At 36.0% G+C, this 17,876-nt stretch overlaps 1 protein-coding gene across 8 annotated transcripts in view; it reads right to left on the reverse strand.

Annotated features, from left to right (window-relative positions):
- CDC42BPA (CDC42 binding protein kinase alpha) overlaps positions 1-17,876 on the reverse strand; it is a 329,925-nt gene that overhangs the window by 128,425 nt on the left and 183,624 nt on the right. For all 8 annotated transcript variants that reach the window (XM_010381838.2, XM_010381864.2, XM_010381872.2 and 5 more), the window contains exons 11-12: positions 12,923-13,045; positions 3,447-3,580 (exon numbers count right to left, since the gene is read on the reverse strand). In XM_010381838.2, the coding sequence (XP_010380140.1) occupies positions 3,447-3,580; positions 12,923-13,045 (257 nt within the window). The remainder of the gene's footprint in view (positions 1-3,446; positions 3,581-12,922; positions 13,046-17,876) is intronic.

Consider the following 17,876-nt stretch of genomic DNA (forward strand, 5'->3'; position numbering starts at 1 on the left):
AAATAAAAAGCTATTAACAAAATAGGAATAGAAGGTAACTTCTTTAACCTGATAAAAATTATTTATTAAAAACAACAAACATTGTTAGTGAGAGGCAATTTCTTTAAAATTGGGGAACAAGATGGGGATGCCTGCTATTATCATTTCTAGTCAGCATTGTACTGAGGTTCTAGCTAATACAGTAAAACAAGGAAAGAAATGAAAGTCTTTTCTGTACGAAATTTTATGGAAGAACATTTTAAAAGAACTTTAAATATATGGAGCGATATGTTTACGAATAAAAAGACTTTAGGAATACAGAGAAACTCTTATGTTTTTGCAGTTTGTCCCTTCTGAACAAATTTTACCAAAACCTGGGCTAAATGAAAGTCTTAAAAAGTAACTTATAACTGATTTAGTAGTGAGAAAACTAAGATTTACCTTCTGGAGGTTATGTGTTTACATTTCAAGGCGGGGTGGCAGAGAGTAGGCGCCTAGACCAAGGGGGCTTCCTTTGATGGAGCAGAAGACTCTGGACTTATATTTACAGTGGAAATATTTATCTATATTCCAGAGGGTTAGAAAAAGAACCCAAGATCCTTCTCTTTAGATTTCCAAGGAACTCTCTCAGAAGAGGAGAAAGCAGGAAGCAGTTGCTTCTTTTCTCTATGTAAACACCTGGATAAATGTTTTCAAGGCTCCTCATTTACAATACAGATTCCTTCTGTGTAGGGTTTTATCCTGCCAGCTCTCAGGGTATTTCTCTTGAGGTAAGACTTAGCACAGAAGGGAGTCATGTAGTTATTCTTTGCTGTATGTAAGTAATAACAATCCATTCTATTCTGGAAATAATCTGTGTGTATATTCAGAAAAACAGTAATAAATATATATAGTAAGAACTTAAAAGACAATATTGTAATGATGTTAATTCTCTCTAAATTGATCTATAAATTCAATGCATTTTTTTCCCCTTAAGATAGGGTCTTGCTTGCTCTGTTGCTCAGGCTGGAGTGCAGTGACATGATCATGGCTCATTGCAGCCTCAATCTACCAGGCTCAAGTGAACTTCCTGCCTCAGCATCCTGAGTAGCTGAGATGACCGGCGTGCACCACCCAGCTAATTTTTTTTATTTTTTGTAGAGACTGGGTCTCATTCTGTTGTTGCCTAGGCTGGCCTCAAACTGCTGGACTCAAGTGATCCTCCTGCCTCGGCCTCTCAAAAGTGCCAGGATTACAAGCATGAGTCACGATGCCCAGCAGATTAAATGTAATTTTAATCAAAATTCCATCTTCACAGTTTTCAAAACGTAGTTGAGATACAGACTCTAAAATTTTAAAACTTTAAGATAAAAATTTAGGAGAAATTTTTAAAATCTCAGACTTTTTAATATAAGACAGCAAATACACTAACCATAAAAATATTGGTAAATCTGGCCACAATAATCCTAAGAACATTTTTTAATAAAAAGATTCCTAAAAGCAAAAAGATAAGCCACTGAGAGATATTTGTAACACATATAACTCACAAAAGATTAGAATGTCCAAATATTTCCAAGAATTCTTATAACCAGTAAGAAAAAAGCAACCCAACAGAAAAATAAACAAAAGATATAAAGAAACATTTCACAAAAGAAATGTAAATGACAATAGACCCATGTGAAGATACTTGACCTCATTAGTAATTACAGAAATGTACATTAAGACCACAACCAAACATTTTCTAAAACCTAAAATCTCAATTTAGACTAGATTGGCCAAAAGTAATAAATCTGGTAATATGAACACAAACTCCTATACACTACTCGTGGAAATGGAAGTTGGTATACTAGAAAACAGTTTGGCATTATAAAAAATCAGAATATTTGCTAACCCAATCAAAAAATGGGCAAAGGACCTCAGTGGACATTTCTCTAAGAAGACATACAAATGGCCAATAGTTACATGAAAAAGTATTCAACATCACTAGTCATAAGATAAGTAAAAATCAAAACCATAATGAGCTGTCACTTCACAGCTATTGGAATGGCTTTTTTTTTTTTTTTTTTTTTTTTTTTTTTTTTTTAAAAGACAAAGGATAACAAGTGTTGGCAAGAAATGTGGAGAAAAATCATTTTCTACTGCCTATAGGATATTAAGCTAATCACTCAAAATCCTGTATTGGTATCATCTGTTTCTTTTCGTCAGCACTATCGTCTTCTCAAAATATATGAAAAGGATTTTTCATGCTAAAACATTAAAAATTGGTGACTATCTGTCACTATAAATCTAGCTATCAGATTTTCATCCTCTTTTCAAAGGGTTAGAGAAAGAACCCAAGATCCTTCTCTTTAGATTTCCAAGGAACTCTCTCAGAAGAGGAGAAAGCAGGAAGCATAACATCCATTATGTTAACTACATTTGGCTGAGTAATCCTACCAATAAATATAAAATGGTAAACCATTAATATTACTGTAATATTATTAAAGCAAATAGAACACTAACTGTTTTAAATGACAAATATTATTAAATTGGCAATGAATTTAAATGGGCCTATACAAAAAATTGGTTGAAACTGCATTAAGAAGAAAGTAAAAATGTATTGGTCTATCTTTAATTTGCGTTCTCTTTTAGTCCTTTTGATTAGTTTCACCAGCTAAAGGTTATTTGTTTTATTTTTAATTCCCTCCATTTCTTTCCCGGCACAAAGACTTTGAAATATTCCCCCAGAGGATTACATTCATTCTATATTATCAGTGCATTATATTAATATATTACATTATTGAATACAACTTATGCTATGCCATAAACTACAGATTTCTTGTTTGCAATGGCTAGTATTAGTCCCAACATTTTTCTATTAATGAAAGTCACAGTGCTTAGCAGCATGTGGTTCAAGAAAAGTATTTTCTCTAGTGTTTGAATATTATTTACCCTATTGGGCTATGTTACAGAGTCTTAGCTATCAATAAATTTTCTTGATGTTTAAAATAATGTTTAAATGTTATACAAAGTTCTTATGAAAATGACGTTAGCTTTTTTACCCATGCTGCTCTGAAAGATAAAAACTGACATTTAAAACAATAACCAAAGAAATTTTAAATTATATTTTAAGAATGTTCTTATCAGCAAGTTATAATGAAAATATGCCTGTATTTTAAATTTTTTCTATAGATGCTAAACAGATTCTACTATTTTCTTATTTCTTCGTGTTTCTTTTTCAATAATATTCACTTTTAATCTAGTCCTTTGACTATTAACTTTCTAAAAGAACAAAATATTCTGAACTTTCAAGCTTCAACAATTTAAAAGTTTATTACTAGCTACTCATCAAATGACATATACCAAAATAATCCTTATATTTTTAAACCAACTTTTAAAAAGATAAAATATACTATGTATTATTGTAATTCATTATGAATGCTTTCAGTATTCTTATTATACAAGATTCAAAACAGAAAAAGCTTTAATGATCTATTCACATATTTTACCTTATTTAGATCTTCCCTTTCTTGTTGTAATGTTTTGATTTGTTTTTCATAAGCCTTGATTTGTCTAAAAGCTTCATCTAGTTCTTGCCTCACAGCATTAGCTTCTTCAAGTTGCTGTTCCAAATGACTCAATTCTAAAAGCAAAAGACAATGTTTCTTTTACTATTTGTATAAAAGCAAATGATTGAACCTAAGGTAAAACAACTAAATTTTTTTTTTTAAATCAGTATTTTGAATTTGGTGTTAGGTCTACTGATAGACAGTGTATACCAGTATGACTCTTGACAAATTAAATGCTTATCAGTTCACTGTAAAGATGGTGAATTGCGTATGCCAGTGTGAAGATGTGCAAAATTTATGTGCAGAAATGCCTTACAGATTCATTATGAAAAAAAAATACTTGCAAAAACAGCACCTTCAGACCAATTAAAAATTTAAAACTAACAAGCAACAAGAAACCCAACCAACAACAACAACAACAAAAAGGCAAGTTTTACTGCAGTGTTGGTAAGCATCCTAAGGCTGATGTTAGTCAAATTACTGTGTAAGATGATTTTGATTCTAACAGGGTGGTTCCAAATCACCCAGTCTAGTTTCACCACTGTTTATCTGAAGAATACACTCTGATTTCCAAAAAGCAAATACCTGAAAAACTCCTTATCTAAATCAATTCTTCTGTTTTTTGATGAAGAAACTCAGGGAGTTGAATAATTTGCCTAGTCACATTGCAAAATATGTATCAGAGATAAGACTAGAGCCCAGGAAATCTTGCACTGACTTCTCCACCTTACATGGTAATGTTATTAAATAATGTTTAACATTCTCAGATAAGAGGGGATATTAAGAAACAACAACATTATTGATTTTAACCTATGCCTTAAAATGTAATAAATTGATAGGAAATGTTCCTGGTATTAAAAGTAAACTAGGAAAGAACTGAAGTCAGTGATACAGAGAAATCTAAACAATATTCATTATCAGTTCTGCTCTGGATATTTTCTGTTCTTTACACATTATTACTCTAAGTCAGCAATACTCAACCTTTTTGGTACCAGGGACCAGTTTTGTGGAAGACAATTTTTCCATGGCTCAGGAGTCCGGGAGATGGTTTTGGGATGAAACTGTTCTACCTCAGATCATCAGGCATTGGTTAGATTCTCATAAGAGGCATGCAACCTAGATCCCTTGCATGAGCAGTTCACAATAGGGTTCACGGTCCCATGAGAATCTAATGCCACCGCTGATCTGACAGGAGGTGCAGCTCAGGCGCTAATGCTCACTCACCTGCCATTCACCTCCTGTTGTGCGGCCCAGTCTGCAGGTACCAGTCTGTGGCCCGAGAATTGGGGATCCCTGCTCTAAGTGACATCCCCAGACAAGTGACATGAGCATCCCTTAGGAACTTAGATATGGAGAATACCAAGCCCCAATCAAGACCTAATGAAGCAGAATCTATACAGTATCCTCAAGTCATTCATTTGTACGTTCATGTGTGGGAACCAGTGCACAAAGTGTTGTATACTGTTGAGACTGATGCTTTCAATAAATGAAGTAGTGTTAATATGTTAGTTCTAGTGGGAAAAGCAATTCACTTGCGTAGATGAAACCTGCAGTCTAAAAATTACTTAAAGGTATTAGTGTATCATGCATTGTATAGTACTACATTCCATAAATAACCGGTAACAGTGCAATAAACTTACAGATTTCAAACTTACTTTGAAAGTATAGTTATTAATAGCACAGTTAACTTTTGAAGATGTAACGTTGTATTAACTGGTTTTCATAGTATCTGAACAGTATCAATTAATGAATGCTTATGTGAAGAAAACTAAAAATCATAGGGTGTTTAATCTTAATCATGGTGTTTAGTCTTATATTCAGAAAACTGTATTTTATCACTTTATCAAATTTTGGCATTTCATAGGGGAATATTTCTATTTGAATTAATTTCTTTCAAACACATTTAAATATTTTCTAGTTCAAGTTTTTAACATTTTTAGGATTTCAAGAATTTCTTGTTTTTCTTTTTTTTTTTTTTTTGAGACGGAGTCTTGCTCTGTCACCCAGACTGGAGTGCAATGGCGTGATACTGGCTCACTGCAACTTCCGCCTTCCAGGTTCAAGCAATTCTCCTGCCTCAGCCTCCTGAGCAGCTAGGATTACAGACACTTGCCACTACGCCCGGCTAATTCTTGTATTTTTAGTAGAGATGGGGTTTCATCACGTTGGCCAGGCTGGTCTCCAACTCCTGACCTCAGGTGATCCGCCCACCTCAGCCTCCCAAAGTACTAAGATTACGGGCATGAGCCACCGCGCCTGGCCTGGATTTCAACAATTTCTAAAGTAAATATCAATTTACTTTTGTTATTTCTCATAATTAAGAGTAAAAATATAGCCTGTAAAGCAGCTGACTTCTGTCACTTCCTGGTTCATTTTAATTAAACTTTATGGTTAAGGAAAATCAATTTAGAGTAGCATTATGGTACATTTAGTAATCCATTCTGAGCACACTTTCTTTCTTCTACTTTTGAAGTGTTCTTCTCTAACATGTTCAATTTTTCAGAAATTATTGTTACTGACTTATTTCAACAGCTCTGAGAAACAAAAAAATTCAGTATTTCATAAAATTTAAAAGAGTGTTGCTGTTGTCTAACTTATCTCCTTCAAGACAGAGACCATATTTTATATTTCTCTTCCATGCCATACAGCACCAAGAAAATAACCCCATATGTATGATACCTTCATTAAGTCCTCATTACTAACAAGTTGAATTTTACAGTCCTAAATAGCACCCGGGAGCTAAGAACCATTTAGTTGGTATCAGCTAACCCAGTTTCCTAGTACAGCTTTTTCATAAAATCTCCCTATCATATAAAGTTTATAACAGCCTTGATTTTCTACGTTATAAAGTTTATAACATGGGATAGCATCTAAAAGCTTTAAGGATATTTTTACTGATTTATTTCAATACAGTGTTAATTTTAGTTTTCACCACAGTCATTTCATTTTGGCTGCTTTGCAATGGAGTTGTTGGAGAAATACATGTCAAATTTCCCTGTTTTATATTTCAGACACTTTTCAAAAGTGAAAAAGGCTCAAAACATTCATTTAAACAACAGTATGTGAATTATGAGAAGTACAAAAGAATGTACTAGATTAAGAAGTGTTGGAAAAGATAACCCCTCCCCCAATATTTCATAAAATCCTCCATTATGGAGGGAAACACAGCACTCGTAATTTGGAAAACACAGAATGTTGCATTCCCAAAAGATGAACACCCCATATCAAGAAAAATCCAGAATGCTTTGAACTTTGGTCAAATACTATAAAATGGGTAAAGCAGCAGAGCCTTTACTTTCACTACAACAAATAGCAAATATGGCTAAAATTCTGAAAGAAATCCAGAGACTATTAAAAATATCCAACACAATTAGCCATGACATTTAGATAAAGTTGTTAAAAACTAATTATAGTGAACAAATAGAAAAAGCTGTAGTAGGCCGGGAACCATGGCTCATGCCTGTAATCCTAGCACTTTGGGAGGCCGAGGCAGGCAGATCACCTTAGGTCAGGGGTTCAAGACCAGCCGGGCTAACATGGTGAAACCCCAGCTCTAGTAAATATACAAAAATTAGCCAGGTGTGGCACACACCTATAAACTCAGTTACTTGAGAAGGGCTGAGGCAGGAGAATCACTTGAACCCAGGAGGCGGAGGCTGCAGTGAGCCAAGATCGCATCACTGCACTCCAGCCTGGGTGACAAAATGAGACTCTGTCTCAAAAGAAAAAGCTGTACTAGGAAACTGAGTTAGCTGATACCAACTAAATGGTTCTTAGCTCCCGGGTGCTATTTAGGACTGTAAAATTCAACTTGTTAGTAATGAGGACTTAATGAAGGTATCATACATATGGGGTTATTTTCTTGGTGCTGTATGGCATGGAAGAGAAATATAAAATATGGTCTCTGTCTTGAAGGAGATAAGTTAGACAACAGAAACACTTTTAAAAAATAATAACGTAGAAAATCAAATGCAAATTGTGTGGCAGGCTATATGTGCTATAGGAACTGAGGTCAAAAAAATGGGCATGAGTAAAGCAGTATTCAAAGTGGAACACTATAAACTGGAAAGGGGTTAAGACTGGAGCCAGCAGGAGGTTGGCAGAACAACCAAAACATTTCCCTGATCCACAAGATGGATATTTTCATTTTTCCCATTATGTAACTCTTCTGAGATGTGAAGAAACTTTACTTCTAATTATAATCAGTAAAAATAGGCTCCCTATTTTTTTTAGGTGTATTGATTTATATTGATAATAAATCAATACACCTATTCACAGGGGAGAGAGGGAAGGAGAGAGAGAGACAGAGTGTGTGTGTGTGTGTGTATGTCTGTGTATGTGTTAAGTTTAGGGTTGGACAAACAGAAACAGTACACAGAGACACTTATCCCCAACCTCAAGGCAACATAAGAATGAGAGTTTCAAAAGTACATTATAGATTATAATACATTTTTTCATTTAGGAAACAAAAAAAATCCTATTTTCTCATACAAAAATATTAAATGAGGTATGAATTTTTTATTTAAAAAAATTTTATTTTTGTCTGCTGATACTCAACAAATATATATTTAGTGTCTGTTATACAATACTGGCAATAAGCTTGGCATTAGGAATGTAGTAGGAAAACCTACTATAACCTACTTCCTAACCTTTAGGAGCTCAGAGTATGGTAAAGAAGCAAATATTAAAAAGAAGTTGTCAAAAATTATAAATTTGTCGCTTTTTTTTCCAGGAACTTAAAAATATTGGAGAACACTGTTGTTGGGAACACAAGATAACCAGTCATTAATGGTGGGTATTTGTATACACAAAGACTTTGCTCAAGAAGTATCTGGAAGAATGACAGATTGAAGGTATTTTGGATACTTTTTTCTTCAGAGCCAAATTAAAGTTGGGGCTACTCATCAGGCAGGTCCTAAGGAGAGCATTCAATTTGTATTTTTTGTTAAAAAGGGAAGGAAAAAAGAAAGGGAAGGAAAAAGACAGTGTGTGAAGGAAGTGGAGCATCACGGGGTGATTCAGTATGGCTGGAATCACTGGACAAGGGAGTAGTAACAAGAGACAAAGCTCGAGAGGCAAATACATGCATAATAATGAGGGCCTTGTATTAGAATCGAGAAATTTCTACTTTATCCTGCAGGCAATGGGGGTCCACTGAATATATTTATGTTGAAGCTGTGACATGAACAGACTTACATTTTTAAAGCTTACTCTGGAGACTTCAAGTTCTGGGAAGACGGAATAGATATATTTCCCATTCTTCCCATTAAGTATAACTTAAAACCCTAGACATTATACATAAAACAAACATAAGACGACTCTGAAATGTGAAGAAAAAAACTTCCTCAGGACATTGGGACCTGATAAATAACGTAACAGTTGAGTTTTCTGGGGTTTCTTCTTGGTTCATATACCCCAGAATTAGAGCTAAAGATGATAACCCATAAATGACAACAGCTATAAAGAGAAAAAGCCCCAACAACAGCCTGCTCTTTCTAGCCAAAGGATTAGGAAAGGGGTAGACCAGGAAGACAGAAAACTCATACAAAATAACAATTCTACTTGAGATAAACATCACAGAAAAAAACTGGTCCCATGTCACCAATGTCAACAATGGACAAGGGCAGGGGGGCTACATTTCCAACCTCATGAGGCTATAATGAGATGCTCAAACACATCTGCAAAAGTGGTGTCAGAAAAACACTGGGTGTGGTTACTCATGCCTATAATCCCAGCACCTTGGGAAACTGAGGAGGGTGAATCACTAGAAGACAGGAGTTCGAGACTAGCCCAGGCAACACAGTGAGACCCCATCTCTACTAAAAATACAAAACATTAGCCGGGTGTGGTCCCAGCTACTCAGGAGGATGAGGCACAAGAATTGCTTGAGCCTGGGGGATGGTGGTTGCAGTGAGCTGAGATCGTGTCACTGCACTCTAGCCTGGGCAACAGAGTGAGACTCTATCTCCAAATTGGGAAAAAAAAAAAAAAAGAGTGGTGTCACAAAAAGACAGGACATTAACCCTCACTGGCTGACAACAAGCCTCCCCTCACACACATTGTCAGTGGAAACCACACGGGAAACCTGGACTTCTACCTCTAACCTGGGTTGACTTTCGGATCCCAAGCATCCTGTATTTTCAATCTCTATGTGGTTGGGGAAAAAATCTGCATATAAGTAGATCCACACAGTTCAAATCCATGTTGCTCAAGGATCAAGTGTATTTATAAATTTACAGCATATTTAATTTTACGTTAAAATAAATCATTTATAATAAATGTATAATTTTATAATAATTTTATGCTGCCTCAGCATCCATATTGAATGCGGGTTTAGGTTTCTTGTTTCAGAGGCAGGGTTTAGTCACTCTTGATGCAGTTTTCAATTCTACACCACACCCAAGGGGCTCAAGCTGGAGACATCTCTCCCATCTAGCAGACTGGGATCGTGCCTTCCAGCCACCTCCTCTAAAGGGACCATTCAAGCACTGGCTTCCAAACTTAAAGTGACCTACACCCTATTCCCTAATATATACTGCTAGTTGCCATGCTCTCCTAGCTCAAGGCTCTCTGTCTCCCTGCACTCCCTGACCTCCAGGTGTGTGGCCTCCAGGCATGCCATGTGCCACAATGTCTGTAAGCACTAAAAACTCTTAAATGTTCACATTGAGGTTGTCATTGACGCTGTACCAGCAATCTGACTCCTGACTGCAAGGTTGCTTCAGAAAGGATGCATGTAGGTGGATCCCCTGCTAGTCCTCTTTTGTTCAGGCCTCTGGTGGCTGCTGGTGACAGTAGCCAACAGCTATGTTGACAGAGAAACAGCTAGTACAAGAAAGAAAGGAAAAAGAAGAAGAAAAAAGAACACTCAAGACTAATATCCTTCATGTCTATAGACGCAAAAATCCTTAAAAATATATTAGGAATGGAATTCAGCAACATAAAAAAATAATTGTACACCATGACCACCGTTTACAAGAGGATATATGGCTTGTTCAATACTTTAAAATCAACCAATGTAATTCACCATATTAACAGGTTATTTTTTGAAAATCGTATGTTCATATCAATCAATACAGAAAAAGCATCTGACAAAATTTAGCACCCATTAATGATTTAAAAAACCCTTAGAAATACAAAAACAGAGGGAAACTAATGCTTTTCCCCAAGATTGAGAAGCTAGAATGTTCTCCTCATCATTCTTCTTTAACATAACATAGTGCTGCAAGTTCTTGCAATGAGGCAAGAAAAGGAAACAAAAAGCATATGGATCAGAAAGGGAGAAATAAAACTGTTCCCACCTGCAGATGACATGATCGTCAGAATTAAATATCCCAAATAATCTATTTTTTTAAAGCCCTCTTAGAACTAATAAGGGAGTGTAGTAACACTGTAGAATACAAAATAAACATGTAAAAATCAACTATATTTCTATATATTAGCAATAAACACATGAACAATAAAATTAAAAATACAATACTATTTGGAATTGCTCAGAAAATGAAATTACTTATCATGATTCTATATATAATGGGTTAGACATCAACACAAGTTTCCTTTGGATAGTGCCAGAACATTACTGTGAATGACAGCAAAACGTTTTAAGATTTAAAAATTTAGCTCTTATACAGAGCTAACAAAGCAGCTCACAACTATTTTGGTGAATGACATAACAACTAGATTATTTATTTGAATATTTTACATCAATATCATCTATTTCAAGGCAGTTTTAAAATTAATTAGCAAGCTTTCAAAAGCTACTGCCATTCAAAGCCACATTCTACTATTAAAAAGAGAAGAGACAGGCTTATGAATAAGTTTTCCAAATCCCTATTGCCTCTCTGAAGACAAATCACTGACCATTCTAGCTGGTCTTCTGTTCCACTGCTTTTTTAGTATCATACAACTCTAACGTAGACATTCAATGACACTCTTAATGTTACTGTTGGTACCAAAGCAAAGTCCATGATTCACTTATCACGTTCCCAATCTATTACAACTTACTTTTGGAAAGATAAAAGTAACAGAGATTAGATATATAGATATTTCTTAGGAGGACAGCCTCTTAAAAACACAAAATAGGATTCACAAATTATGCTCAAAATTAAGATCTCCATATATTTAAAATAAACAAAGTGCTAATATGACATTTTAAATAGTCACTTTTATAAAAGATGCTACATTAGATTGTTTCTTCTCTTTTACTTATTTTTGCCTAAAACTGCCTTTCTGGAGAGGCCTGACCATTCTCGTTAAAACAGTACCTTCTGCTCTCTCTTCCTATCCCTCTACTTATTCAGATCATGTAATGCCTCTAAACCCTGCAAAAAACTGCCATTTCATTCTGAGTAAAAACCAAAGACCTTACGACAATCAGTAAGGCTCTACTGATCAGGCAACAAGCCCATTTCACCCCTTTATTTCTCATTTCCTTCCATTCTCCCTGCTTGCTCATTCTGCTTCAGCCATGCAGTACTCTGTTTTACTGGAACACCTGGGGCACATTCGATTTTAAGAGTCTTTGCACCAGTCCTTCTGCTTGGAACATATATTTTCCAGATAATTGTATGGCTAACCTCCTTGCCTTCTTTAAATTTTTGCTAACATGTTACCTTCTCAGGCCTACCCCTGGAGCACTATACTTAAAATGATAAAACTCCTCATTTTGCACATCTGACTAATTCTCCTTATTCTATTCTTATTTTTAAAGCACTTATTACCTTCTAACATATTGTATCATTTACAAAGTTATATATTTACTGGTTTCTGTTTTCTGTCCTTTACCTAGGCAAAAGCAAAGATTTTTTGTTTAAAGTTGTTCTGCTTAAGTTGAATCCCAAGAGCCTAAAACAACACCTGCTACACAGTAGGTGCTAAATATATGTTTATTGAATAAATGCAATAAATGAATAATAGGTATACAAACACCTGTCAAATTTAATTTTAATCTCAGTAATATAAGGAAAAAATAATTGCATAACAAATAAAATAAATTTTCTTGATGCCTGTATACATGCACTCTGCTTGTCTCTAGTGTCCTTCTTCACACCTTACTCACCTTTTCCTCTCCTCACAAATATGCTTTGCCAGAAAAACTCCAAAATGAACAGGCCTTCCAAAAAAGCCATCCTTATTCACAGAAGTCTGGGTTAGGTGATCCTCTATGTACTCTCCACGTATCTCCATTTATTTTTCCTGATAGCCTTTTCATACGTATTGCAGTAACTGTTTATCTGTTTCCCAGACCAAAATGTGAACTTCTTGAGAGCAGAACCCATTCTTATTTGCCCTTCCCTGACTACCATGCAACTCACATCACATAACACAGACATGTTCTCAATAGATGTTTTTTGTGTGAATAAACCATTTTTTAAACATTTCCTAAATTGAATTAGCAGTGAATCACAGATATTTACCTGTTACTTGTTTCCTTAGTTTTTCAATTTCTTCTTTTAAGTTTTTTATTTCTAAATCTTTGCTTGCTGTTAGTGGACCATCAACAGTTGAATACTGCAGAGCTTGGACAGTCTGTGTTGACTCTTTAAAAAAAAGAATAAATAAAAATATCACCATACTTCAAATTCTTAACACTAATAACATTGTATTTTTTGCAGAGAAATTCTTACACTATTTATAGAACAAAACATCTACTCACCGATAAAAAGCATGTGAATACGTAAAAATTAAGTCATAAAAAATCAGGTCAGGCATGGTAGTTCATGCCTGTAATCCCAGCACTTTGGGAGGCCGAAGTGGGAGGATCACTTGAGTCCAGGAGTATGAGACCAGCCTGGGCAACAGAGTGAGACCCTTTCTCTACAAAAGATATAAAAATTGGCAGGGCATGGTGGCACATGCCTGAAGTCCCGCTACTCAGGAGGCTCAGATTGGAGAACTGCTTGAGCCTGGAAGGTTGAAGTGGTAGTGACTCATGATCATGGCACTGTACTCCAGCCTGGGAGACAAAGTGAGACTCTATCAAAAAAAAAAAAAAAAAAAAAAAAAAAAAAAATCCGCTGCGCATATATATATATATATATATGAAAGAATCCACCTTCTAATCATTTTTGGTTTTAAATACTGTTGGTGTACTCTGCCAGTGAATCAACTACGTAGCTCCTTTTTCTCCTAGTAGGAACATCACCATGTGATAACTCAAAAGCCTGGTATGTCAGTCAGATGCTATATGAAGAACTGAATTGGGTTTACAAAAGGAGGGTTAGGCATGTTAATATACATATGCAGAAGTGCTGGCCTTCCAAATTTTATGTCTGAAAGTTGAGGCCCATCTACAGGTAACTATGGCTCAACAATTTAGCTAAAATATTTAGTTAAAATAGAAAATATTAATTTATCTTGCAGTTCTAATTAGAAAACACAAGGTTTTAAAGAACAGTAAGTCTATTGAGGCTTATTCCCAGATATCATCAAAAGATACGGAACAAAGAAAATATTTTTTACCATTTTACACCAGAAATGAAATTGCCCTTTGTTCTAAAATAGGTGTTCTGCTATTTATGGAGGGATTCTTACATAATAAGTCTCTCCCTTACCATAATTCTTTATGAGTTAGTGCAAATCATTACTGATTACTTTGTGTGTGCATATATACGTGTGTGTATGTAAACCATAAACCCTGTATGTTTGGCGGTCAATAAATATTTGTTAATTTGAATTAAAGGTATAAGATATACTACATTGTGCATCTGATCTTGATTTTCTGCATCATATAAGTATTTCTTATATATTTCTATCTCTTCGGGTTCAAAACATGCTAAAAACTGGTCCTTTCTGTATTTATTATTTTGAAAAGAACATCCAATGTTTTTGTTTTTTTAAGACATCTAAATTGGGGGCAGAAAATGGGGAGACATAAAAATACCCAATGTGGGGGAGGTGCAGGTGCGGTGGCTCATGCCTGTAATCCCAGTGCTTTGGGAGGCCAAGGTAGGTGCACCACCTGAGGTCAGGAGTTGCAGATCAGCCTGGCCTACATGGTGAAACACCATCTCTACTAAAAATATAAAAATTAGCCAGCCATGGTGGTGCATGCCTGTAATACCAGCTACTTGGAAGGCTGAGGCAGGAGAAATGCTTGAACAAGGGAGGCAGAGGTTGCAGTGAGCTGAGATCACGCCACCACACCCAGCCTGGGTGATAGATCAAAACTCTGTCTCAGAAAAACAAACAAAAGACCAAAAAATACCAAATGGACATTAATAGGAGTTACTTTTCCTCCTGTACCCCACCTACCACAGGTATGAAGGTGGGGCAGGCATCCTTGCTCATTATTGCCACCTCTCTCCTCAAAATTCCTAGGTCTACTGAAATGGCCATTTCCTGCGTATGTAGTTATCCACTTGTCCTCCCTATCCTACTCTTTTTTAAACAAGGATTTTACATGTTGTTCTCTGCTCTTCTTTCCATTACTACTCTTCTTACTATTCTTAGTGACTTTAACATCAAAATAGATAATCCATCTAACACTGACTTCTGAGGCACATAAATTCTCTACAACAGATACTGATGGTTTTTACCCAGCATCTACTTATTTCTTCTTCCTTGTGAACCAAATTCAATTATCAGGCTACAGTGTGCATAGGCAAGGTGGGCCCAGTCAAAACTGGCTGGTTTAAATTAATCATAATAATTCCATTCCACATTGCAAGTGTTGGTCAAGAATTAGGTATGAGACCTAGTTAGAACTTAAATGGTACCTTGAGAAGAAGTCCACTAGGGGGCTTCAGGGAGAGGTTTTAATCTCCCATTAAATGAAAGATGTATGAAACTAAATGAATCTTTCCACTTTCTGAGTCTCTGGATATGTGCAGATATGAAGATGGAACTCTTGGTGTACTCTGCCAATGAATCTATTTAGCTCCTTTTTGTCCTAGCAGGGAACGTCACCATGTGATAACTCAAATGCCTGGTATGTCTGTCAGATGGTATATGAAGTGAATCTGGTGTATGAAGGGAGGTCTTACCTTCCAAAGTTTACATCTGAAAGTTCCACAATATTGTGGAATCAAGGAAAGCCAAGAAATTAATAGGGCAGCTACCCCAAAATTAGCACTGAAACCATTTACTTCTGGCTTCTTAAGTGAGAAAATAAATCCTTATTATTTAAGAATTCTCACATTTGCAGCCCAAAACAATCTAGCTGATAGACTTCTCTCCAGTATAACCATCAGATTAACTGGCCACATCCTAAACTAGTGGTTCTCTACTGCAGGTGTACCATCACCTCATGTGAAGGGGACAGAAGGGGAGTCAGCTGTTGACACAGTACATGAGGAGACTGCTACAAGCATTTAACATCTGGAAACTCAGAATGTTCAATATCTCAGAGTGTGAAACTCTCTCTCATGTGAAAAAACTACCTCACCCCAAATGCTTGTGGTTCACCAATTAAGAAATTCTACTATACACTTTGTCATTATCAGTAACGGCATGGCCTCCAAAATCATCTCTCTTATCTGTACAGCTTACTACTCCAGGGACCACTTCAACAATTCTTCATTCCCAACACAAATGCCAATCAATGTGTTCCCAACACTTTCCATTTTTTTCCTCTTTACTTCCTTACTTACCCTGGTTAGATTCTTTGGTCCATCACTGTTTTGCAAACACCTTCCATTTCTTTACCCTTCTCTCCTCCATTGTACTTATTCTAGAAGGCCCTCAATCTTGGCTAATTTCTACTCTCCTCCTACTCTATGATTTTACCCAAGTAGCTAAAAATGACTGAAAAAAATACACAGTCATTTAAAACTCATGATTACTAAACTTAAATAACATGGAAATATCTGGTGATCCTAAACTATTTCCCTGGCTCATTTACTCTTTTTGTCACTATAATGACCATTTCACATTTTCTCTTTTTCTTGTCAAATATCTATTATCTCCTCTACCTTCCTTACTCTCAGTGGATGACCCTACTTTGTATGTGATTTATTTGTCTGTCTCCTCAAAGTAGAAAGGAAACATAACAAGGGGAGGTATTTTTGTCTTTATCTGTTTTTTATTACGTTACTAGTTATGTGCAGAACAGTTCCTGGCTGTTTGATACTCAATAAATAGCTGATAAATGAATGAATCAGTTTAAATGTTAATCTATGTCACTGCTATGAAACAAGTATTCATGCCAAAAGGCAATGATCTTACATTTTTGCTCGCTTTGCTCTGTGTAGACGATACTATACATGTAAAAATACTAAGAACAAATAAAAGAATTCAAAACATTAAAAAAAAAAACCAAAACACAGGAAATTCTTAGTCATAAGGGGATGGACTAGGAAGCAACAGGTCACTGCTTTGTTTCTCCTGCTGTAAAAAGTAAAAATTCAGTACATAATTTGAAAAAATCTTATTTTTAAAAACATCTTTGGTTTATTTTACTTAGTTTTCTGTGCTTTCCCAGTCAGAGGTGGGAAAGTGAGCCAGGGAAGTGAGGCATTCTGAGGTGAAGAGGCTATTACAACTGCTTCTTACCTGGAAGCCTTATCCATTTCTGTGAGCGTACTTAGGTCAAGCCTGGCCTTTAAATTGAGAGATAACATGCTGGAAAGAAAAATCACTGAAGCTTCTGGAGGATGTGTGGGGATGATGCAACAATCTGGAAATCTCAAAGTCCGTAAGCATATGGTGCTTTCATTCCCATGGTATATTTTAATTGTTGTACTTGGGGGCTGCATGGGAAGTTAGGGAGCTTTGAAAAGTCAGACAGAAATCTCCGATAGTATAGAATTATTTCAGAGATGAAGAGCTGCTTGAGGAAGAGAATCTGCTTCAAATACATGGCCAGTCTCTTCATCAAGACACTTACCAAATTTGGAAATGGTATAGGGCAGAAGGCTGAAGAGCAGAATAAATCTCCCATAGTTTAGGAAGTGAAGGAGAAAGAGGCCCAACTAGGCTCTATCCAGCTCCCGTTTCTGGGCATTTGAAATCAAAGGTAGGTTTGAATCTAATTAAAAATGCAATTTAAAGGCGGGCACAGTGGCTCATGCCTGTAATCCCAGCACTTAGGGAGGCTAAGGCGGGCAGATCATGAGGTCAGGAGATCGAGACTATCCTGGCTAACACGGTGAAACCTCATCTCTACTAAAAATACAAAAAATTAGCCAGGCGTGGTGGCACACACCTGTAGTCCCAGCTACTCAGGAGCCTGAGGCAGGAGAATCGCTTGAACCCGGGAGGCAGAGGTTGCAGTGAGCCGAGATCAAATCACTGCACTCCAACCTGGGCAACAGCAAGACTCTGTCTCAAAAAAAAAAAAAAAAAAAAAATGCAATTTAGGCTTGTCCAAGCTCAATTCTTGATGGAATGAAAAGGGAGAAACCTCTCTGGGGCAAAAATAATATAAACTTG

This window comes from Rhinopithecus roxellana, chromosome 8, assembly GCF_007565055.1.
Source record: "Rhinopithecus roxellana isolate Shanxi Qingling chromosome 8, ASM756505v1, whole genome shotgun sequence".
In the NCBI taxonomy this organism is placed as follows: Eukaryota; Metazoa; Chordata; class Mammalia; order Primates; family Cercopithecidae; genus Rhinopithecus; species Rhinopithecus roxellana.